General features: G+C 44.3%; 1 protein-coding gene across 1 annotated transcript in view; it reads right to left on the reverse strand.

Annotated features, from left to right (window-relative positions):
* The window catches only part of SYNGR3 (synaptogyrin 3), a 131449-nt gene that overhangs the window by 22800 nt on the left and 82409 nt on the right, over positions 1–26240 (reverse strand). The window contains exon 2 of the mRNA XM_082262215.1: positions 25876–26110. Within this exon, the coding sequence (XP_082118341.1) occupies positions 25876–26110 (235 nt within the window). The remainder of the gene's footprint in view (positions 1–25875; positions 26111–26240) is intronic.

Below are 26240 nucleotides of genomic sequence, written 5' to 3' on the forward strand. Positions count from 1 at the left end.
AATAAATATATATATACACACACACATGCCTAGCAGCCCACATTACATTATTATATAGCCATCAAGCAGTGTCTGGCCTACCTGGTGATGACTGGTCCTGGCGCTCTGATCCGATGGCCTGGTCTTTAAAGGGGCAAATCCTTGCGATCCAGAAGTGGTTAAACCTGCAGGAGGACCGGTGTTTTTATCTATTAATGACTTTACTATTGCTTTAGGCCTGGTTCACATGTATGCGGGTTGGTGGTTCACATGTATGCGGGTTGGCGGTTCACATGTATGCGGGTTGGCGGCCCACATTTGCACAGGCATAGCAGCCCATTGATTTGAACGGGCTGCTATGCCCTCATTTTCCGCAGAAAAAAGGTGCATGCAGCATTTTTTTTAAATTCAGTGGCCTTGAAATCCATCCTGCTTTTGCACCATGCGACTAACCTGCAGTTCCTGCTCTGGCAAGCTTTCTGCATTTTTTGTATACGTGGGCACGGCATTTAAAAATAAACAGTTTGCGTGTGCAGCAACGGCAGGTAAGTCGCATGGTGCAAAAGAAGGATGGATTTCATGGCCACTGCATTTTTTTAAATTCTGCATGCACCTTTTTTCAGCTGAAAACGCAGGCATAGCAGCTCAAGCCCATTCACATCAATGGGCTGCTATGCCTGTGCAAATGTGGGCCCCCAACCCGCATACATGTGAACCAGGCCTAAAGCAATAGTAAAGTCATTAATAGATAAAAACACCGGTCCTCCTGCAGGTTTAACCAATTAATGACTTTACTATTGCTTTAGGCCTGGTTCACATGTATGCGGGTTGGGGGCCCACATTTGCACAGGCATAGCAGCCCATTGATGTGAATGGGCTTGAGCTGCTATGCCTGCGTTTTCAGCTGAAAAAAGGTGCATGCAGAATTTAAAAAAATGCAGTGGCCATGAAATCCATCCTTCTTTTGCACCATGCGACTTACCTGCCGTTGCTGCACACGCAAACTGTTTATTTTTAAATGCCGTGCCCACGTATACAAAAAATGCAGAAAGCTTGCCAGAGCAGGAACTGCAGGTTAGTCGCATGGTGCAAAAGCAGGATGGATTTCAAGGCCACTGAATTTTAAAAAAATGCTGCATGCACCTTTTTTCTGCGGAAAATGAGGGCATAGCAGCCCATTCAAATCAATGGGCTGCTATGCCTGTGCAAATGTGAACCACCAACCCGCATACATGTGAACCAGGCCTAAAGCAATAGTAAAGTAATTTATAAACAACACCTCCTTCAGGTTTAACCACTTCTTGACCACAAGGATTTGCCCTCTTAATGACCAGGCCATCGGATCGGAGCCGAGCGCCAGAACCAGTTATCACCAGTTAGGCCAGACACTGCTTGATGACCTATTTTAGGCCTGGTTCACAGAGTCTGTACTGACTGACTATATAATAATGTGCATAAGTGAACCAAAGCCCCTAAATTCAGCAATGAAATTGAAGTGAGGTGGAAATTTAATAATTTAAATTTAATAATAGAATACCGTGATAATACCGTATACCGTGGCAAAACCTTAATCAATTAATCGCAGCATGAAAATCTGATACCGTCACAAGCCTAGCGGTGACATAGGCGTGCGCACAGGGTGTGCTGGGTGTGCCTGGGCACACCCTAATCACCTAGGGCACATAGCATTGCCAGTGAGGAGATGGGAAAGATCTCCCTGGGACCTGCTCTGCTCTATTTCTCCTTGCCTACAGGTACATGGCCCCGATACATTACTCTCCCTGCTGGCAAACACATGCATGTGTATTTCAACTTTGGGGTGCACACCTTAATGCAATAGGCTGCGCACACCTATGGGCGGTGTAGGTGGAAGCGGCGGTGGAGGAGGACCAGGGCCGGATTAACAGCATCATGGGCTTGGTGCTGAGGATTTTGAAGGGCCTTAAGGGCCGTGCCTTGCCATGCACCCAGAGGAGGAAGGGTGCAGCCATGCATGCCTAATTCAACATGGGATGCTGTCTCTGAAGCCCATAAACACATCCATGCATCGCCAACTGTCCCTCCTTGTCCGGCCTTCACGCTGTGTGGGGAGGTTCTGAGGGTGCTGCCTGGGGAAGCGAGCATAGAAGCCAGACTTCTGTGTTTACAAGTGACAGAAGAGCGGTAACAGTGAATATGGCCAACCCGGGGCCTATATAAAAGGTAGGGGCCTGGAGCTGCAGCTCCAATAGCCCCTACATTAATCTGGCCCTGAGGAGGAGGACGAGGTAGCCAACACTGCTTCTTTTCAAAAATTTTAAATGAGGGTACACCCCAAAAGAGTGAGAAAGAGCAAAAATGGAACAATGGGTGGGTAAGGTCGGTATCCATTGCTATTCTGCATAAGGTACGGAAAAGTCCCGTGGGATCCATGCCTGGTTCATTTTAATGAACGTGAGCTTGTCCACATTGTCTCTGGACAGGCGGCTGCGCTTGTCTGTTATAACGCCCCCAGCCGTGCTAAATACCCGTTCAGATAATACACTGGCTGCAGGGCACGCCAGCACCTCCAAGGCGTAAAGGGCAAGCTCAAGCCATGTGCCCAATTTGGAGACCCAGAAGTTGAAGGGGGCAGACCCGTCATTCACTACATGTAGGCGTGTGCACACATACTGCTCCACCATGTTGGTAAAATGCTGCCTCCTGCTAAGACGTTCCATCTGAGCTGCTGGTGCTGCTGTTTGTTGTGGCGTGCTGACAAAGCTTTTCCACATTTCGGCCATGCTAACCCTGCCTTCTGAGGTGCTGGCGGTGCCCTGGTTGCGTTGGCGACCTCCTCCTCCTCCTCCTCTGCCTTGTGCTTCCACTGTGGCCCCGCTGTCAGATGGGAATGCCAGCAGCATGGCGTCTACCAGCGTGCGCTTGTACTCGCGCATCTTGCGATCGCGCTCCAGTGAGTGAATTAAGGACGGTACGTTGTCCTTGTAACGGGGATCCAGCAGCGTGGCCACCCAGTAATCAGCACAAGTTAGAATGTGGGCAACTCGGCGGTCGTTGTGGAGACACTGCAGCATGTAATCGCTCATGTGTGCCAGGCTGCCCAGAGGCAACGAAAGGCTGTCCTCTGTGGGAGGTGTATCGTCCGTGTCCTCTGTATCCCCCCAGCCACGCACCAGTGATGGCCATGAGCTGGCCTGGGTGCCACCCTGCTGTGAACATGGTTCCATCTCCTCCTCCAGCTCCTCCTCCTCCTCATCCTCCTCATCCTCCAGAACTGTGCCCCTGCTGGACAATTGCGTCCCTGGCGTTTGCGTGTGCAGGAACCCACCCTCGGAGCCCCTTGCGAATGACTGCCCTGAAAGCCTTGGAAATGTTACCTCTTCATCCTCCTCCTCCTCCTCATCCTGTGCCACATCCTCTTCCATCATCGCCCGAATTGTTTTTTCAAGGAGGCATGGAAGTGGGATAGTTAAGCTGAGAACGGCGTCATTGCCACTGGCCATGTTGGTGGAGTACTCAAAACAGCGCAACAAGGCACACAGGTCTCGCATGGAGGCCCAGTTAAATTAAATAGCGGAATAGAAAATATGATCCAAAAAAAGTGTATGTATATCACACGTACACAACCACACTGGGCCCCAATTACTATTGTTTGTACCCCTAAAAGGCTAGATGAGGAGTAGGGGGAGTATGGAACAGGCAGCACCCTCAAACCTTCAGAAGTATGAGATGAACCCCAACAACTTGGAAAGGTGGATCTCTCTCACACGTACCGACACAGACTATCCCGCAATTCAATTGATCCTCAAAGGTTTTTATTGAATAGCGGAGTAGGAAATATGATCAAAAAAAGTGTATGTATCTCGCACGTACACAACCACACTAGGCCCCAATTACTATTGTTTGTACCCCTAAAAGGCTAGATGAGGAGTAGGGGGGGTATGGAACAGGCAGCACCCTCAAACCTTCAGAAGTATGAGATGAACCCCAACAACTTGGAAAGGTGGATCTCTCTCACACGTACCGACACAGACTATCCCCCAATTTAACTGATCCCCAAAGGTTTTTGATTAAATAGCGGAATAGAAAATATGATCCAAAAAAAGTGTATGTATATCACACGTACACAACCACACTAGGCCCCAATTACTATTGTTTGTACCCCTAAAAGGCTAGATGAGGAGTAGGGGGGGTATGGAACAGGCAGCACCCTCAAACCTTCAGAAGTATGAGATGAACCCCAACAACTTGGAAAGGTGGATCTCTCTCACACGTACCAACACAGACTATCCCCCAATTTAACTGATCCCCAAAGGTTTTTGATTAAATAGCGGAATAGAAAATATGATCCCAAAAAAGTGTATGTATATCACACGTACACAACCACACTAGGCCCCAATTACTATTGTTTGTACCCCTAAAAGGCTAGGAGTAGGGGGAGTATGGAACAGGCAGCACCCTCAAACCTTCAGAAGTATGAGATGAACCCCAACAACTTGGAAAGGTGGATCTCTCTCACACGTACCAACACAGACTATCCCCCAATTTAACTGATCCCCAAAGGTTTTTGATTAAATAGCGGAATAGAAAATATGATCCAAAAAAAGTGTATGTATATCACACGTACACAACCACACTAGGCCCCAATTACTATTGTTTGTACCCCTAAAAGGCTAGGAGTAGGGGGAGTATGGAACAGGCAGCACCCTCAAACCTTCAGAAGTATGAGATGAACCCCAACAACTTGGAAAGGTGGATCTCTCTCACACGTACCAACACAGACTATCCCCCAATTTAACTGATCCCCAAAGGTTTTTGATTAAATAGCGGAATAGAAAATATGATCCCAAAAAAGTGTATGTATATCACACGTACACAACCACACTGGGCCCCAATTACTATTGTTTGTACCCCTAAAAGGCTAGATGAGGAGTAGGGGGAGTATGGAACAGGCAGCACCCTCAAACCTTCAGAAGTATGAGATGAACCCCAACAACTTGGAAAGGTGGATCTCTCTCACACGTACCAACACAGACTATCCCCCAATTTAACTGATCCCCAGAGGTTTTTGATTAAATAGCGGAATAGAAAATATGATCCCAAAAAAGTGTATGTATATCACACGTACACAACCACACTAGGCCCCAATTACTATTGTTTGTACCCCTAAAAGGCTAGGAGTAGGGGGAGTATGGAACAGGCAGCACCCTCAAACCTTCAGAAGTATGAGATGAACCTCAACAACTTGGAAAGGTGGATCTCTCTCACACGTACCAACACAGACTATCCCCCAATTTAACTGATCCCCAAAGGTTTTTGATTAAATAGCGGAATAGAAAATATGATCCCAAAAAAGTGTATGTATATCACACGTACACAACCACACTGGGCCCCAATTACTATTGTTTGTACCCCTAAAAGGCTAGATGAGGAGTAGGGGGAGTATGGAACAGGCAGCACCCTCAAACCTTCAGAAGTATGAGATGAACCCCAACAACTTGGAAAGGTGGATCTCTCTCACACGTACCGACACAGACTATCCCGCAATTCAATTGATCCTCAAAGGTTTTTATTGAATAGCGGAGTAGGAAATATGATCAAAAAAAGTGTATGTATCTCGCACGTACACAACCACACTAGGCCCCAATTACTATTGTTTGTACCCCTAAAAGGCTAGATGAGGAGTAGGGGGGGTATGGAACAGGCAGCACCCTCAAACCTTCAGAAGTATGAGATGAACCCCAACAACTTGGAAAGGTGGATCTCTCTCACACGTACCGACACAGACTATCCCCCAATTTAACTGATCCCCAAAGGTTTTTGATTAAATAGCGGAATAGAAAATATGATCCCAAAAAAGTGTATGTATATCACACGTACACAACCACACTGGGCCCCAATTACTATTGTTTGTACCCCTAAAAGGCTAGATGAGGAGTAGGGGGAGTATGGAACAGGCAGCACCCTCAAACCTTCAGAAGTATGAGATGAACCCCAACAACTTGGAAAGGTGGATCTCTCTCACACGTACCGACACAGACTATCCCGCAATTCAATTGATCCTCAAAGGTTTTTATTGAATAGCGGAGTAGGAAATATGATCAAAAAAAGTGTATGTATCTCGCACGTACACAACCACACTAGGCCCCAATTACTATTGTTTGTACCCCTAAAAGGCTAGATGAGGAGTAGGGGGGGTATGGAACAGGCAGCACCCTCAAACCTTCAGAAGTATGAGATGAACCCCAACAACTTGGAAAGGTGGATCTCTCTCACACGTACCGACACAGACTATCCCCCAATTTAACTGATCCCCAAAGGTTTTTGATTAAATAGCGGAATAGAAAATATGATCCCAAAAAAGTGTATGTATATCACACGTACACAACCACACTGGGCCCCAATTACTATTGTTTGTACCCCTAAAAGGCTAGATGAGGAGTAGGGGGAGTATGGAACAGGCAGCACCCTCAAACCTTCAGAAGTATGAGATGAACCCCAACAACTTGGAAAGGTGGATCTCTCTCACACGTACCGACACAGACTATCCCGCAATTCAATTGATCCTCAAAGGTTTTTATTGAATAGCGGAGTAGGAAATATGATCAAAAAAAGTGTATGTATCTCGCACGTACACAACCACACTAGGCCCCAATTACTATTGTTTGTACCCCTAAAAGGCTAGATGAGGAGTAGGGGGGGTATGGAACAGGCAGCACCCTCAAACCTTCAGAAGTATGAGATGAACCCCAACAACTTGGAAAGGTGGATCTCTCTCACACGTACCGACACAGACTATCCCCCAATTTAACTGATCCCCAAAGGTTTTTGATTAAATAGCGGAATAGAAAATATGATCCCAAAAAAGTGTATGTATATCACACGTACACAACCACACTGGGCCCCAATTACTATTGTTTGTACCCCTAAAAGGCTAGATGAGGAGTAGGGGGAGTATGGAACAGGCAGCACCCTCAAACCTTCAGAAGTATGAGATGAACCCCAACAACTTGGAAAGGTGGATCTCTCTCACACGTACCGACACAGACTATCCCGCAATTCAATTGATCCTCAAAGGTTTTTATTGAATAGCGGAGTAGGAAATATGATCAAAAAAAGTGTATGTATCTCGCACGTACACAACCACACTAGGCCCCAATTACTATTGTTTGTACCCCTAAAAGGCTAGATGAGGAGTAGGGGGGGTATGGAACAGGCAGCACCCTCAAACCTTCAGAAGTATGAGATGAACCATAACAACTTGGAAAGGTGGATCTCTCTCACACGTACCAACACAGACTATCCCCCAATTTAACTGATCCCCAAAGGTTTTTGATTAAATAGCGGAATAGAAAATATGATCCAAAAAAAGTGTATGTATATCACACGTACACAACCACACTAGGCCCCAATTACTATTGTTTGTACCCCTAAAAGGCTAGATGAGGAGTAGGGGGAGTATGGAACAGGCAGCACCCTCAAACCTTCAGAAGTATGAGATGAACCCCAACAACTTGGAAAGGTGGATCTCTCTCACACGTACCGACACAGACTATCCCCCAATTTAACTGATCCCCAAAGGTTTTTGATTAAATAGCGGAATAGAAAATATGATCCAAAAAAAGTGTATGTATATCACACGTACACAACCACACTAGGCCCCAATTACTATTGTTTGTACCCCTAAAAGGCTAGATGAGGAGTAGGGGGGGTATGGAACAGGCAGCACCCTCAAACCTTCAGAAGTATGAGATGAACCCCAACAACTTGGAAAGGTGGATCTCTCTCACACGTACCAACACAGACTATCCCCCAATTTAACTGATCCCCAAAGGTTTTTGATTAAATAGCGGAATAGAAAATATGATCCCAAAAAAGTGTATGTATATCACACGTACACAACCACACTAGGCCCCAATTACTATTGTTTGTACCCCTAAAAGGCTAGGAGTAGGGGGAATATGGAACAGGCAGCACCCTCAAACCTTCAGAAGTATGAGATGAACCCCAACAACTTGGAAAGGTGGATCTCTCTCACACGTACCAACACAGACTATCCCCCAATTTAACTGATCCCCAAAGGTTTTTGATTAAATAGCGGAATAGAAAATATGATCCCAAAAAAGTGTATGTATATCACACGTACACAACCACACTAGGCCCCAATTACTATTGTTTGTACCCCTAAAAGGCTAGGAGTAGGGGGAGTATGGAACAGGCAGCACCCTCAAACCTTCAGAAGTATGAGATGAACCCCAACAACTTGGAAAGGTGGATCTCTCTCACACGTACCAACACAGACTATCCCCCAATTTAACTGATCCCCAAAGGTTTTTGATTAAATAGCGGAATAGAAAATATGATCCCAAAAAAGTGTATGTATATCACACGTACACAACCACACTAGGCCCCAATTACTATTGTTTGTACCCCTAAAAGGCTAGGAGTAGGGGGAGTATGGAACAGGCAGCACCCTCAAACCTTCAGAAGTATGAGATGAACCCCAACAACTTGGAAAGGTGGATCTCTCTCACACGTACCAACACAGACTATCCCCCAATTTAACTGATCCCCAAAGGTTTTTGATTAAATAGCGGAATAGAAAATATGATCCCAAAAAAGTGTATGTATATCACACGTACACAACCACACTAGGCCCCAATTACTATTGTTTGTACCCCTAAAAGGCTAGGAGTAGGGGGAGTATGGAACAGGCAGCACCCTCAAACCTTCAGAAGTATGAGATGAACCCCAACAACTTGGAAAGGTGGATCTCTCTCACACGTACCAACACAGACTATCCCCCAATTTAACTGATCCCCAAAGGTTTTTGATTAAATAGCGGAATAGAAAATATGATCCCAAAAAAGTGTATGTATATCACACGTACACAACCACACTAGGCCCCAATTACTATTGTTTGTACCCCTAAAAGGCTAGGAGTAGGGGGAGTATGGAACAGGCAGCACCCTCAAACCTTCAGAAGTATGAGATGAACCCCAACAACTTGGAAAGGTGGATCTCTCTCACACGTACCAACACAGACTATCCCCCAATTTAACTGATCCCCAGAGGTTTTTGATTAAATAGCGGAATAGAAAATATGATCCCAAAAAAGTGTATGTATATCACACGTACACAACCACACTAGGCCCCAATTACTATTGTTTGTACCCCTAAAAGGCTAGGAGTAGGGGGAGTATGGAACAGGCAGCACCCTCAAACCTTCAGAAGTATGAGATGAACCTCAACAACTTGGAAAGGTGGATCTCTCTCACACGTACCAACACAGACTATCCCCCAATTTAACTGATCCCCAAAGGTTTTTGATTAAATAGCGGAATAGAAAATATGATCCCAAAAAAGTGTATGTATATCACACGTACACAACCACACTAGGCCCCAATTACTATTGTTTGTACCCCTAAAAGGCTAGGAGTAGGGGGAGTATGGAACAGGCAGCACCCTCAAACCTTCAGAAGTATGAGATGAACCCCAACAACTTGGAAAGGTGGATCTCTCTCACACGTACCAACACAGACTATCCCCCAATTTAACTGATCCCCAAAGGTTTTTGATTAAATAGCGGAATAGAAAATATGATCCCAAAAAAGTGTATGTATATCACACGTACACAACCACACTAGGCCCCAATTACTATTGTTTGTACCCCTAAAAGGCTAGATGAGGAGTAGGGGGAGTATGGAACAGGCAGCACCCTCAAACCTTCAGTATGAGATTGTGTTCACTGTACCCCACAAAGATTGAGTTCACTGCACCCCACAATGATTGTGTTCACTGCACCCCACAAAGATTGTGTTCACTGCACCTCACAAAGATTGTGTTCACTGTACCCCCCAAAGATTGTGTTCACTGCACCCCACAAAGATTCTGTTCACTGCACCCCACAAAGATTGTGTTCACTGCACCCCAAAAAGATTGTGTTCACTGCACCCCAAAAATGATTTTGTTCACTGCACCCCAAAAAGGATTTTGTTCACTGCACCCCAAAAAGGATGTTGTTCACTCCACCCCAAAAAGATTGTGTTCACTGCACCCCAAAAAGATTGTGTTCACTGCACCCCACAAAGGATTTTGTTCACTGCACCCCAAAAAGATTGTGTTCACTGCACCCCAAAAAGGATGTTGTTCACTGCACCCCAAAAAGGATTTTGTTCACTGCACCCCAAAAAGATTGTGTTCACTGCACCCCACAAAGGATTTTGTTCACTGCACCCCACAAAGATTGTGTTCACTGCACACCAAAAAGGATTGTGTTCACTGCACCCCAAAAAGATTTTGTTCACTGCACCCCAAAAAGATTGTGTTCACTGCAGCCCAAAAAGATTGTGTTCACTGCAGCCCAAAAAGATTGTGTTCACTGCAGCCCAAAAAGATTGTGTTCACTGCAGCCCAAAAAGATTGTGTTCACTGCAGCTCACACACAGAAAAATGGATGTGGATCACTGACACCTGCCTATCTCCAATCCCACACCACACAGCAATATCGATTGTAGTTTGTAGAACACAGTTTCCCTAAAATTCAGCAGACTCTGTCCCTAACAGGATTGAGAAGAGATCGTAGATCAGGATTGAGTGCAGACCCCACCCCCCACACAGCAATATCGATTGTAGTTTGTAGAAGACACTGACCCTATATAATTCAGCAGACTCTATCCCTAAAATGCCTACAACTCGCCCTGCCTAAACACTCCGACCTGTCCCTCAATTCTATCCGGACACAAATGGTTTTTTCCTGCCTATCTTTCCCTAATCAGCAGCCAGCACGTTGATGTGTGCTCTGTCCCTGAATCTAAGCAGCATAATGACGCCGCTGCGGCTGCCTCGAACTTATAAAGACTTGGTCACATGCTTCAGACGGCCAATCACAGCTACTGAGACATTTGCAGGCATGGCTGGGATGGCTTAAGGCACACCAGTTAAACGATTGTTGATTGGCTGTTGAAAGCCCGCCATGAAAAGAGCGCCAAAGCATGCAAAACCCGGAAATAAAACGACCGAACACGGATTTTTACCCGAACATACAGTAAAGTGTCCGTGTCCGTGTTCGGGTACAAAAAATCCAATTATTCGGTACGAACACGAATAATACAGTCCGTGTTCGCTCAACACTAATGCTGAGTAAACAGATACCTAACATGTCATGCTTTAAAATTGTGCATGTTAGTGGAATGGCACCAAACTACAATTCTGGACCGGAAGAGTTAACAACCAGGCCATTTTTTGCGATTCGGAACTGCGCTACTTTATCTGACAATTGCGCCGGTCGTGCATTGCTGTACCGAAATAAAATTGATGTCCTTTTTTCCCACAAATATAGTTTTCTTTTACTGGTATTTGATCACCTCTGCAATTTTTATTTTTTATAAACAAAAAAAGAGCGACAATTCTGAAAAAAAAAACAATATTTTTTACTTTCTGCTATATAACATTCCCAATAAAAAAAAACTTAAAAAATCTAAATTTTTCATAATTTTAGGCCAATATGTATTCTGCCACATATTTTTGGTAAAAAAAATCCCAATAAGTGTATATTGATTGGTTTTCGCAAAAGTTATCACGTCTACAAACTAGAGGAAAGATTTATGTCATTTTTATTTATTTATTTATTTATTTTTTAAAAGTAATGGTGGTGATCAGCGATTTTTAGCAGGACTGTGACATTGCGGCGGACAGATCGGACATCTAACTAACATTTTTGACACTTTTGGGGGGGACCAGTGACATTACTACTTTAATCAGTGCTAAAAATATGTACTGTTACTGTACTAAGACACTGGCAGGGAAGGGGTTAACACCAGGGGTGATGAAAGGGTTAAATGTGTCCCTAGTGGGTGCTTTCTAACTGTGTGGGGGATTTGCTTGCTGCATGAACACAGAGACCTGTGTTCCTAAATAAGAGAAACATAGGATCCCTGTGTTCATAACTGATAGGACAGCGGTCTGCCGTGTTTACAACAGCAGACCGCCGTTCTGTCTCCACAGGGAGCGATCGTGGGTGCCCCGCGGCAATCGCGGCTTCTGGACCCGCTGATTGGCTCCCCCTGTGGCCAATGGGCGTGCCCTGGTCCCGTGAAGTGACGTACAGGCACGTCGTTTCGCAGGACAGAGCCGACCTGCCACAGTAAAACTACGGGGGCTGGTTGGCAAGTGGTTAAAACAATAAAGCATGACAGGTCTTCTTTTTGGAGAGATTTGGGGTAAATAAGACTACAATGGAAAGCATCACATTTAAAAAAAAAAAAACATTAAATTAATGCTTTCTAGAAAAAAAAATGGCCTTGTTTACATCGGCCGTGAACCAGAAGTGACGTCATGACGTCGCTCTGGGCCCTCTAGGCTATAGGGATGAGTGGAGGCCATCTTTTCTCTGTTAGTCTTCATGACCAGCCACTGCCACTCCTGGAATGGAAAGCTGGGGGGGGTTGCTGACCCCTCCTTCCGCTACGAAAAGTGATCCAGCGGCTAATCAGATACTTGGATCACTTTTAAAAGAAAAGGAATTGGCAGCACTCCAGGTTGAGTCAAAATCCAGATTTATTGACTGGACATACAAATATGACAATCGTGACAAGGTAGACGCGTTTCACACACTGACTGTGTGCTTAATCATTACCAATCATCATTACATACAATCATTATGTAATGATTAAGCACACAGTCAGTGTGTGAAACGCGTCTACCTTGTCACGATTGTCATATTTGTATGTCCAGTCAATAAATCTGGATTTTGACTCAACCTGGAGTGCTGCCAATTCCTTTTCTTTTATCAAGTTTTCACGGAGGCGAGCCGGGGCATGCACCTGTGTGAGTCATCAGGCAATTACACCACCTTGAGCAGTGAGTCCTTGTCTGTTCAATTGGATCACTTTTAGCAGAAAGAGCAGCGGCTGCAAAAAAATATTAATGCTGGGGTTATTGCATCTAGCTGCAGCCATAACCCCGGTACTTAACTGCAAAGTAATGACTTAAATTCCCAGTTAGGCAGTCAGCAGCAAGTGTTTAAGGGAGCTCTCTTGCCATTACCTCTTTCTGTCCACTTCTCAGTAATTGTACTCAAGAACTCAGGTACACCTCTGCAGCCATTAGACAAAAGTGGAGGAATTTATTAGATGTTCCACAATGAGCTGAAAGTGCAGGGTCCAAATTCTACTCGGGGTATATTTAGTAATAACTCAGTGTTCAAAACACAGCAATGGAGAGAAACTGAGCTCCTAAATGCCAGCTACAAAGTAGAGACTCTGGGCTTACGCTCAGCTAATGAGCAAACAATGCCTAATTACAGCATACACTGCCTACAACAATATGAACAGCGAGCGTCTGAGTCACAGCCACTATAGGCCATAATCTGCAGTCCCAGCGTACAACCATGAACAATATACAGTATGTTTAATACAAAGTCGTCCTTTCCTGAAAAAGCCATTAAAAACACCTAAATGCTGCATAATAGGATTATTAACCGCTTTCCGACCACCCGCACCCTTTTTACTGCGGCAGGGTGGCTCTCCTGCGCAAACCGACATAGACCTAGGTCGGTCGCACGCGGGAAGCTAGGGGGCGTGCGCACGGCGGCGGCGGCGCGCTCCCGCCCCCACTCGGCAGCGGGGAAGCCGATGCAGCAGGCAGGCAGCTCCGAAGGCCACCTGACACCCACGATCGCTCCCCGCTGACAGAGAAGAGCGGTCAGCTGTTGTAAACACGGCCAACCATCCTTCTCCCTGGGATGATCACAGGATCTATAAAGGGTCGCATGTCTCTATGATCATTTCAGAAGCCACGCCCCCCCACAGTTAGAATCACTCCCCTAGGCTCACATTTAACCCCTTGATCACCCACAGACTTAACCCCTTCCCTGCCAATGGCATTATTACAGTAACATTCCAAATGTTTAGCACTGATTACTGTAGTAATGTCACTGGTACCCCCAAAAGTGTCAAAAATGTCAGTCAGGGGTCCGATCTGTCCGCCGCAATGTCGCAGTCCCGCAAAACAATCGCAGATTGCCACCATTACTAGTAAAAAAATAAAAATTACATAAATGTTTCCCGTAGTTAGTAGACGCAATAACTTTAGCGCAAACCAATCCAAATACGCTTATTGCGATTTTTTTTTTTTTTTTTACCAAAATACGTAGCAGAAAACAAATTGGCCTAAAATGTTAAAAAATTTTGATTTTTTACATTTTTTTTTTGGGAATGTCATATAGCAGAATGTGAAAAATATTGTTTTTTCAAAATTGTCGCTCTTTTTTTGTTTATAGCGCAAAAAATAAAATTCGCACAGCTGATCAAATACCACCAAAATAAAGCTCTATTTGTGGGGAAAAAAAGGACATCAATTTTATTTGGGTACAGCATCGCACGACTCCGCAATTGTCCGTTAAAGTCACGCAGTGCCGAATCCAAAAATAGGGCCTGGTCAGGAAGGGGGCCAATCCTTCCGGTCTTAAAGTGGTTAAAGTAAAAAATATTCCAGGATGTGTATCACCCCCTCATACTTACCTGAGTCCTGTATTGATCCAGCGATGTGCCCATCTGTAGCAACTCTCTCCTCTTCTCACCGCTGTTACAGGCTTTGCTGAGGATACGGGAGCCATTGGCTCCTGCTGCTGTCAATCAAATCCTGTGACGAGGTAGCGGGGGGCAAGGCCAAGCTGTGCCATCTGTGTCTATAGACACAGGCAGCACAGCTCGGGAGCGAGACCGCAGGTGTGCCACCATAGAAAGTGGCTTCCTATGGTGACACACCAAAACGAGGAGGAGGAGCCAGGAGCGCCCAGTAGGGGGACCCCAGAAGAGGAGGGCCAGGGTTGCTCTGCACAATACTGTTGCACAGAGCAGGTAAGTATAACATGTTGATTATTTAAAAAAAAAAAAACTGACTTTTTAAATGCTTTAAAAGCAAGATGTACAGCCAGGTCCATAAATATTGGGACATCGACACAATTCTAATCTTTTTGGCACTATACGCCACCACAATGGATTTGAAATGAAACAAACAAGATGTGCTTTAACTGCAGACTTTCAGCTTTAATTTGAGGGTATTTACATCCAAATCAGGTGAACTGTGTAGGAATTAAACAGTTTGTATATGTGCCTCCCACTTTTGAAGGGACCAAAAGTAATGGGACAGATTAACAATCATAAATCAAACTTTCACTTTTTAATACTTGGTTGCAAATCCTTTGCAGTCAATTACAGTCTGAAGTATGGAACGCATAGACATCACCAGACGCTGGGTTTCATCCCTGGTGATGCTCTGCCAGGCCTCTACTGCAACTGTCTTCAGTTCCTGCTTGTTCTTGGGGCATTTTCCCTTCAGTTTTGTCTTCAGCAAGTGAAATGCATGCTCAATCGGATTCAGGTCAGGTAATTGACTTGGCCATTGCATAACATTCCACTTCTTTCCCTTAAAAAACTCTTTGGTTGCTTTCGCAGTATGCTTCGGGTCATTGTCTATCTGCACTGTGAAGTGCCATCCAATGAGTTCTGAAGCATTTGGCTGAATATGAGCAGATAATATTGCCCGAAACACTTCAGAATTCATCCTGCTGCTTTTGTCAGCAGTCACATCATCAATAAATACAAGAGAACCAGTTCCATTGGCAGCCATACATGCCCACACCATGACACTACCACCACCATGCTTCACTGATGAGGTGGTATGCTTTGGATCATGAGCAGTTCCTTTCCCTCTCCACACTCTTCTCTTCCCATCACTCTGGTACAAGTTGGTCTCATCTGTCCATAGGATGTTGTTCCAGGACTGTGAAGGCTTTTTTAGATGTTGTTTGGCAAACTCTAATCTGGCCTTCCTGTTTTTGAGTCTCACCAATGGTTTACATCTTGTGGTGAACCCTCTGTATTCACTCTGGTGAAGTCTTCTGTTGATTGTTGACTTTGACACACATACACCTACCTCCTGGAGAGTGTTCTTGATCTGGCCAACTGTTGTGAAGGGCGTTTTCTTCACCAGGGAAAGAATTCTTCGGTCATCCACCACAGTTGTTTTCCGTAGTCTTCCGGGTCTTTTGGTGTTGCTGAGCTCACCGGTGCGTTCTTTCTTTTTAAGGATCTTCCAAACAGTTGATTTGGCCACACCTAATGTTTTTGCTATCTCTCTGATGGGTTTGTTTTGGTTTTTCAGCCTAATGATGGCTTGATTCACTGATAGTGACAGCTCTTTGGATCTCATATTGAGAGTTGACAGCAACAGATTCCAAATGCAAATAGCACACTTAAAATGAACTCTGGACCTTTTATCTGATCCTTGTAAATGGGATAATGTTGGAATAACACACACCTGACCATGGAACAGCTGAGCAGCCAATTTTCCCATTACTTTTGGTCCCTTCAAAAGTGGGAGGCACATATACAAACTGTTGTAATTCCTACACCTTTCACCTGATTTGGATGTAAATACCCTCAAATTAAAGTTGAAAGTCTGCAGTCTCCATTTTGGTGGTGTATAGAGCCAAAAAGTTTAGAATTGTGTTGATGTCCCAATATTTATGGACCTGACTGTGTGTATAGGTTTTAAGAATTTTATGAGAACAAAACATAACTGTAATATAAATCATTTTCTTATTCGACCACATACACATTCTATCTTTTTTTTTTTTTGCTTTACAGTGCCTTGAAAAAGTATTCATACCCCTTGAAATTTTCCACATTTTGTCATGTTACAACCAAAAACGTAAATGTATTTTATTGGGATTTTATGTGACAGACCAACACAAAGTAGCACATAATTGTGAAGTGGAAGAAAAATTATAAATGTTTTTCAAAATTTCAGTAGTCAATACTTTGTAGAATCACATTTCACTGCAATTACAGCTGCAAGTGATTTTGGGGATGTCTCTACATCTGGAGAGTGAATTTGTTTTTGCAAATTAGCTCAAGCTCTGTCAGATTGGATGAAGAGTGTCTGTGAACAGCAATTTTCAAGTCTTGCCACAGATCCTCAATTGGATTTAGGTCTGGACTTTGACTGGGCCATTCTAACACATGAAGAAGCTTTGATCTAAACCAGGGTTCCTCCTGAGGTTGCTAGGGGTTCCTTGAGAAATGGGCAATTTCTGCCTCTCATCTAAGTTCCCAATGACACCATTGTTTCTTTTAGCTCTCTGTAAGGGGGGGAATTCTTCCCAACCTTAACAAGAGTAAGGAGCGTTCTTCCCACTGACTGTCACACTATTGTGTTATGAGTTAAAGATTTTTAATTTTTAGCAGGGGTTCCCCGAGACCAAACATTTATTTCAAGGGTTTCTCTGTGTTGAAAAGGTTGAGAAAGGCTGATCTAAATGTATCTAAATTGTATCTCTGGTTGTATGTTTAGGATGGTTGTCCTGCTGGAAGGTGAACCTCCGCCCCAGTCTCAAGTCTTTTGCAGACTCTAACAGGTTTTCTTCTAGGATTGCCCTGTATTTGACTCCATCCATCTTCCCATCAACTCTGATCAGCTTCCCTGTCCCTGCTGAAGAAAAGTATCTCTGCAACATCATGCTGCCACCACCATGTTTCATGGTGGGGATGGTGTGTTCAGGGTGATGTGCAGTGGTTGTTTTCTGCCACACATAGCGTTTTGCTTTTAGGTCAAAAAGTTCAAATTTGGTCTCATCTGACCAGAGCACCTTCTTCCATGTTTGCTGTGTCCCCCACATGGCTTCTCGCAAACTGCAAACAGGACTTCTTATGGCTTTCTTTCAACAATGGCTTTCCTCTTCCCATTCTTCCATAAGTCCCGGTTCACATTAGTGCGATGTCAGACATCGCATGTGATTCGCAGCGCACTGCTCTGAAAATCACATGCGATGTCTGTGCAATGCAAATTCAGCCATACAGATTGTATGACTGAATTTGCATCTCATTCGGACACAACTCGCACAGGACTCTTTTTTGGGTCTGCAGCAGAATCGGATCGCATGGTGGTTCACACCTATGCGATCTGATTCATGTCTGAACTGATAGTTCACACTGCGATATGCCAACTGATCTGGGGGTGTCGTTAACTTTGAATTGACACCCCCAGCGATTCGCATATGGCAGTGTGAACTGTCTGTGATTTGAATGCGATGCAGGAACCCGCAGTGGATTCGCAGGGTTCCTGCATCGCTTATATGTGAATCGGCACTAAAGGCCAGATTTGTGGAGTGCATAACTAATAGTTGTCTTGTGGACAGATTCTCCCACCTGAGCTGTGGATCTCTGCAGCTCCTCCAGTTACCATGGGCCCACTGGCTGCTTCCCTGATATATTTATTTATTTATTTATTTATTTATTTTTGAACAGATGCAGTTTTATTTACTTAAAACAGAAAAAGTAAAGCAATAAAAAAATCAAATCATAAAGTGGTACAAAAATGGGTACAGATCAAAATAGTACAACACCAGAGAGTCTCTAGAGCATAGAACAACAACTATTACAAGGTAATACCATATACAACAAGTAGAAGTAATCTATTATATATTATATAGAATTAGCTCGGAAAACTTGACACACAAACACCACCTTTTCCATTGTAAGGTTAGCAGGTCGGGAACACAGGGAGAAAGGAACCAGAACTAGGGGAAGGGAAGGGAGGAGAGGGAGGGGACACAAAGTTATCAGTATCACAAAGACAGTCCTCTTGATTTGACCCATGCACCCCAAATTTTATTGAATTGTCTCAAGCAGTTTTGACTCATATACATCAGTTTATAAAGGGGAAACACCTGATTTACCAACTCCATTGCTGAACTGTGGGGGCCACAGATGTTTTCCATTTAAGCAGGATAAGTTTCCGTGCATAAAACAGTTCATAAAAGAGAATGAAGGCCCCTTGACCCCATCATCTAGGGAAAGGGAGCCTTGACTGCTGGAAGCTTGGCAGCTATGTGGGCATTGTGATAAACGGGGAGTTTAGGTGGATTCAACAGGATTGGCCACTAAGGCATGAGTTGATAGGGTGGAGCCTGAACTCTAGAAAAGGGGCTACACAAGGACACATCCCACCATCCCACCGCCCGTTGAAAATTTGTCACAGCTTTATTGGCGGTTTTACCTTGCCAGCGATGGATATTCCTTTATGGGCCATGCCCTCATGTTTATGTCTGGGATCACTTTAATGCCTGTCTCGCACTGATGGTGGAGACAGGCCTTTTAGACTATCTGTGTTTGTTATGATGCCATTGCTCACAGTATAGACCGTGACTGGCAACGTTATGTGGTCATTTATTTTTGTTACAGTTAATAAGTTCAATAAAGCTGTGGCCTTGCCCTAATTTCAACGTAAACAAGTCTGTGTGTCTTTTCTGGGGAGCAAGGTCTTGTGTTCGTAATAACTGGTCAGAATGGGCCTAAGCTTATCAGCAGTCAAGCAATGCTGATGAAAGGAAACTTCCAGTTAGGAGCCCACCCCCAGTAGTAGAAAACTTGGGTCCAAAGGGACTCTGCATCTCTAATTAATGCTCTCCTTGCCCGGCCTGTCAGTTTAGGTGGACGGCCATGTCTTGGTAGGTGGCAGGTGTGCCATACTCTTTCCATTTTCGGATGATGGATTGAACAGTGCTCTGTGAGATGTTCAAAGCTTGGGATATTTTTTTTTTTATAACCTAACCCTGCTTTAAACTTCTCCACAACTTTATCCCTGACCTGTCTGGTGTGTTCCTTGGCCTTCATGATGCGGTTTGTTCACTAAGGTTCTCTAACAAACCTTTGAGGGTTTCACAGAACAGCTGTGTTTATACTGGGATTAAAGCGGAGATCCGGCCACAGAATCCTTTTTTTTTTTTTTTTAATGTCCCCCAAACAGTGACCCTTCGACCTCTATACATCCGCTAATCCTGTTTCATACATTGTAATAATATGTTTGCAAGCATGAAATCTTACTTTATAAAAATTATTGTGAGCGCCGCCATCTTTGTCCTGGATCACCGAGTCCGTTGTCGGGAAATGTCTGCCCTGCTTCCTGGTTGTAGTGGGCGGAGGCCGGTGAATCCAGCGCGAAATCTCACGCATGCCCAGTACTATGCGATTGGCATAGTGTTTGTACCCATAGGGATGGCAGTGTCCGCACTGTGCTCCGCATAACATCGCATCATTTCCTGTTTGGAAATCAGGCGATGAGAGGAGCGGCCGGCGGCCTTCGTCACTGCCCATTGCATCCTGGGAGCCATGAGTAAGAGCTCCCAGGACGCATTGCGGGACAGGAAGTGACGGCGCGGGCCGCGCGGCCGAGGAAGGAGGAAGTGGATGTTAAGGTGAGTATATTATGCTCTCTAATAAGGTAAGTAAAAAAAAAAAAAAAAAGGCCGGGAATATCCAATTATTGCTCAGGTAAGGATAAGGAAGCGGATGCCATAAAATCTACAGGCATGATTTTGTGGCAGGAACTCCACTTTAAATTACACATAGGGGGAATCTATTTACTAATTAGGTGACTTCTGAAGGCAATTGGTTCCACTAGATCTTAGTTAGGGGTATCAGAGTAAAGGGTCTGAATACAAATGCATAGGATTTTAAATACACACAACTCTTGGGAATAAAGGCCCGTACACACGTAGCGATTGTCGGCCGTAAATATTCGGCCGCCGAACGATCGGCCGATTGTTGGATTGTTAGTATGATGCTTCCGACAACCGACTGCGACTTTTCGGACGAACAGAATCGGGTGTGCAGGCTATAAAATTTTTGTTGGCCGTCACCAGAGCGGCCGATTGTTCGCCAGTCAGTACAGAAATCGGCCGACTAACAGCAGATGAGCAAGACTGGTCATGCTCAGAGAAGAAAAAACACACAGAAAGTTAACCATCACATGGCATCACTTCTGCAGTCGGCTGTTGTTGGCCGACAAAATTCGTGTGCAGTCTTTAGCACTTTTCAAACGACAGGACAGCACCGGACAAAAGACGGCCGATCGTTTGGCCGACATTCGGTACGTGTGTACGGGGCTTTAGAGATCATGTGATCTGCCAAGATTTCAAGAGTTGGAGTTTTTTTTACCGGCTATGAAAGTTTTGGGGGTTTTTTTGGCATGAAAATGCAGTTGACAATAAAGGTGGTCACAACATTTGGCCAATACAATGATAATACTGTTTTAGACTAAACTAGAGCAGGGCCATAGATACATTTTTGTTCTGGGGGGGTTCAGCAGTAGGTACTAAGTAAAAGTCTTTTTAAATAGAAAAAATTGCGCCAAATTAAAAAAAGCTGGAAAAATGAAAAACTATGTGTTGCTCATAGTAAGCAATCACATTCTTAATTCTATTTTCTCAGATCCTCTTGAAAATTGAGCCTGATTTCCCTTTTGCCTTCTTCCAGTTCTTATGAACATTTCCCAGGTTGGTTGGCTATTTGCCCAGTCTAAAGCTGGGTACTGGCTAAAGGAAAAAAACTGACAGATCACTGTACTAAAACTCGCTGTGTTAGTACAGCAATCTCCCCAGCTGTGCTATTGTGCTCCCCCCCTCACCAGAATACAGTGGACAGTGCTCTCAGCCATTGGACTTCCCACAGAGTGGTGCACCGTAATAGCCAATCTTACTGGGCAGGTGCAAAGGACACCATCTTGTGGAAGGAAGCACTCACTGATTTTTTTTGTTAACCTGCCATACCAGACAAGAGAAGCGGCACTGTGCATTGTTCATACATACAGAACATAACTGACATGACAGGGAGGAAGTGACTTGCAGCGCTCTAAGGTGTGGTAAAAAAGTGGGAGGGTCTAAGGGACATGGTTAAACAAAACCTGGGCTTCCTTGTACCTATAAAATACATTGAGGCCATGGCCTCCATAATTGCTGTTGTGTTAGCCTGTTAGGCCCTGACTTTTCACATGTAGCAATTTGGGATCTTTACTGGGCAGATGCAAAGGGCACCATCTTGTGTAAGGAAGCAGCGAAGAACACACTGATTTTTTGTTAAACAGACATACAGGACAAGAGAAGTGGTACTTTGCAGACACGGCAGAGTGCATACATACAGAAAAAGAGAAGATACTTAGAATGCGGTACACCAGGGAAACAGTATCACAACAGCAATGGAAGACTCAGCCCAGCCTTAAGGGCCATACACACTATAAGATTTTCTGAAGACTTTTTCCTTCAGATTTACCTTTTCTATGTAGTGCATGGGCCTGCCAGATTGCATACAAATTGAAAGTGTTTAGGTTTGACCTCATATTATATGGTTTTGGTAAATCTAAAGGAAAAAAGTCTTCAGAAAATCTTATAGTGTGTTTGGCCCATTAGTCAATGTCACTAAGGCCCTGTTCACATGTAGTGATTTGGGATCACAGGCTAGCAGTATCCCCATAATTCTGCTTGCAATTCCAAATCACACTGCAATGCTGGCAAAATGCAGCACGTGTGTTTGTGTTCCATTCATTTTTAGTGGCACCAAAACATGGTGTGGTTTTGGATCCTTGTGTGATAAATAGCTCAACAATCACAGCAAAACCTCACCACATTTATTTTGGTGTCACTAAAAATGAATTGAACAAAAACACACGTCCTGCATTTTGCCAGCATTGCCATGCGATTTGAATTGGAATCTGAACTTGATCCATGGTTGAAGTTCAGATCTAGAACACAGCACACAGAGAGAGAGAGACTCCTGGTGGTTTTTGGTGACCTGTCTTCCTGGAGTTAAGGTTAAGGTCCAGACTCCAGCACAGCACAGCAGCACTTCAGAGAAAATTGAGATTATCCTTCCACGTGGTACTGGCAAGAAGGCAGGCTCAGCTGAGCTAACAACACAAGGCAGCTCCTTCCCCAAGTGACAGCCAAAGGCAGGAAGTGGCAGCTCGAAGAGAGGAGGAGCCGATCTTTTGTGTCAGTGGGCGGGATAGGTGCTACCCGCTCCCTCCTGCTCTGTTCTCAGTGCTACTGTCCTCCTGGAAGCATCTGTAACTGGCTGGACAAGTCAGGACATGTCTCTTGATTCTCAGCCTGGACTAGAGAGGAGGTGTGGAGGCAGAGAAGACAGACGAGAGCACTGTCAGCCAGAGCCTCCCTCATCCCAAGCCAAGCCTCCAGGTGGTCAGGTGGAATAATAGCAGGCAGCAGCATTAAAATAACAATACATTAGTGCCTGGTACAGAGCAAAAACAATAAATACATAAATAAATAAATAAATATATATTTTTTAATGTATATTGTACACTGATGCTCGGAGGGGGTCAACCCCCCTAACCCCCCCCCCCCCCCCTTATCAACATCAGTAAACTAGAGTACTGGGCATAATGGTAGACTTTAGGTAGTATATGTTGGGTGAATGGTGGTCGGTCTGCTATAGAGCAAGTAGAGGATGTGGTGGGGGGGGGGGGCTTGGTTAGTGGAACATGAAAAAAGGTTTAGGGGAGAGGTGGAAGAATAATTGGATGGTCATTACTTAATTGTCTGGTTTGATACCATTGAGAAAATTGGAACCATTGTACTATGGATTATTGGGTATCAATTAGAAAGATTTGAATTAAATATTCCCAGACATCAAAAAATTGTGTACCTGTGTTTCCCTATGTAGGAAGGCCTCCACCCAATCCATACGAAAAACATAAGACAGTTTATTATTACTATTATACAGGATGCATACAGTGCCAACAGTTTGCGCAGCGCTTAACAAAATGAAGGCAGACATTACAGTTACAATACAATTTGGAACAAAAGGAATCGGAGGGCCCTGCTCGTTAGAGCTTACAATCTAAAAGGGAGGGTCAATTGATACAAAAGGCAATAGCTGTGGGGGATTAGCTGATGGAGCAAGTGAAACAGTGTTATTAGTTAGTAGCCGGGTAGGCTTCTTTAAAGAGAAGGGTTTTCAGGGATCGTCTAAAGATGGATAGATTAGGGGACAGTCGGACAGATTGGGGTAGAGAGTTCCAAAAATGAGAGAAGCTCTGGAGAAATCCTGGAGGCGAGCATGGGAAGAGGTGACAAGGGAGCTAGAGAGCAGGAGGTCTTGGGAGGGCCGAAGAGAGCGGCTTGGTTGATATTTTGAGATCAGGTTAGTGATGTAGCTGGGGGCAGAGTTGTGGATGGCTTTGTAAACTATTGTTAGCACTTTGAATTTTATTCGTTGGTTTTATCTAAAAACAACGAGATAGTGGGGAGATCAGGGAAATTCTAGTTGTGCAGGATAGCTTTTCTTGCCACAAGAGGCCCTAATGCATCATGCTAAGTGTTTTTTTTTTTTCTTTTTAATGACAGGTCCACTTTAAGATTATGGTCTGTCCAGCTCCACTCTTGGAGCTGAGGATGTCTGCAGTGAAAGATGGGGTTTGATTGCCCATTCACAGCATGAGAGCAGTAGTCCAGTAACATGGGGTGCATACATGATCCAACCTAAATTGACCCCGTAAATTTTTAGATATCAACTATTGATTTTTAGATATTGATTTTAATATTATTCAATAAATTATTATATTATTTTAAACAGGTTATTAGACTAAAATGGGTCTCTGAAACATTGATATCTACATAGGCGCAGGTTTTGTATATTACAAGAATTATTGTATAGCGTGTCCTTATTTAATGATTGCTGACATGTGATATTGTTTATTTTTATGGTTGCGGAATGAATTAGTATCAGTACTTGGTACATTTAATAGATTTAAGCCGTGAAATGGTTAATGCCGAGCCTCCAGGGAAGAGATGTGAGCAGGCTCCTAATGAAAGAAATTTCAATTCAGTAGATTACATCACGATCTAGGTGAACGAATGAAGGGTCGCTTGGTCTATGTGAGCGGATGAAGGATCGCTCTATTTGTTTCCTATGAACGCAGGAGAAGTAGGTTTGTGTTGCAGCATCGGATCCTAATGCTGGCAAAGCTGAGGAATGGCGCTGTGCTGCGCGGTTTCCCCGCCAGGAGTTGGGCGGGACGACGGCAGCAGTAGGACTATATAGGATCCTCGTATACGATTGGCTCCACTCCGCTGACGAAGTCTCTGACGCAACGCGTACGGGGAGGAGCCTGCTCATCACTGCTTTGATTCCTGGAGGCTACAGGCAATGCTTTTGATGCTTTGAAAGTCCGCACTACTTGAAGTGCTTTATAATGTAAGTGTATATTCATCTGTTTTGTGAGAATAAATAGCCTATTCAAAACAGAGAGCACTAGATCTCTTTTTCTTTCCACACCGGATTCCTTATATACTTGGAGAGAGTGTTTGGAGGCGGTGAAAGGAAGGGACATCAGGCGGCTGTGATTATCCCAAAGCGTGTTTGACTCTCAGGAGTCTAGTTTCAAAGTGAGCTGTTAATCTTACACCAGTCACTAGGAGCACTTGGAGTGAAGCATGCAGCACCTTTGATCACGTTCACAGATGAAGATTGTTTTGTTTATTATCATGTCACTTTTTTATTCACTGTGAGAGCCGGTTCCCACTGAGGCGATCCGACTTGCCGGGGCGACCTGTGAAGTCGCGGTGCACAGCGCGCACCGCGACCTCGGAGCGACATGCACGGACTTCATATCATTGAAGTCAATGCAGGTCGCTCCAGGTCGCCCCAAAGTAGTACAGGACCCTTTTTCTAAGTCGGAGCAACTTGTGTCGCTCCTATTAGAACGGGTCCTGTGCTAATCTATGGCAGGCGACCCACGGCGACTTGTCAGGCGACCAAGTCGCCTGACAAGTCGCCCCAGTGTGAACCGGCTCTGAATTGGGACTAATAATATTATCACTTGATGTCACAGTTTATTCATTGGTTTTGATAAGATTGATATTTATTTTGATATTATTTTTATATTGATTGATTTATTCACTTGGCGCAGCAATATTATTTATTAATACATGATCCAACACACCCATATCAGACAGCAGTCCCAGACTGCATACCACTGAAGAGAAAAGACTTGGTTGAAATGCCTTGGTCATATTGTGGTTATGATTGGATGGACATGAAGGTTAGTGACACTCACCTGAGAAGCCCATGTCCAGCAAGACAGCTTTTTTTCTGTCCTTTACGCTGCTGATCTGTGGGAAGTTAATGTCAAGGATGAGGAAGAAGACACAAGCGAAGAAGGCAATGATTCCAATGGAGATTGCATAGTTGCACGCTCCTTCGTATTTGTTGTACACACAGTGCAGTTCAGGGCTCTCAATGTTGACGTAACCTTCATTTATTATGGAGCCAAAGACCACGATGGAGAATATCTGAAAAAGTTCAAAATGTCGGGTTAGTAAATAACGCTATTCATTCAATCTGACATTGGTGACCAATTTCTTTTGGAAGGTTTTTAATCCTACAAAACTTTATAAAGATCAGAAATGGTATAAAAGCATC

This window comes from Pelophylax lessonae (assembly GCF_965119305.1).
Source record: "Pelophylax lessonae genome assembly, chromosome: 6".
Lineage (NCBI taxonomy): Eukaryota > Metazoa > Chordata > Amphibia > Anura > Ranidae > Pelophylax > Pelophylax lessonae.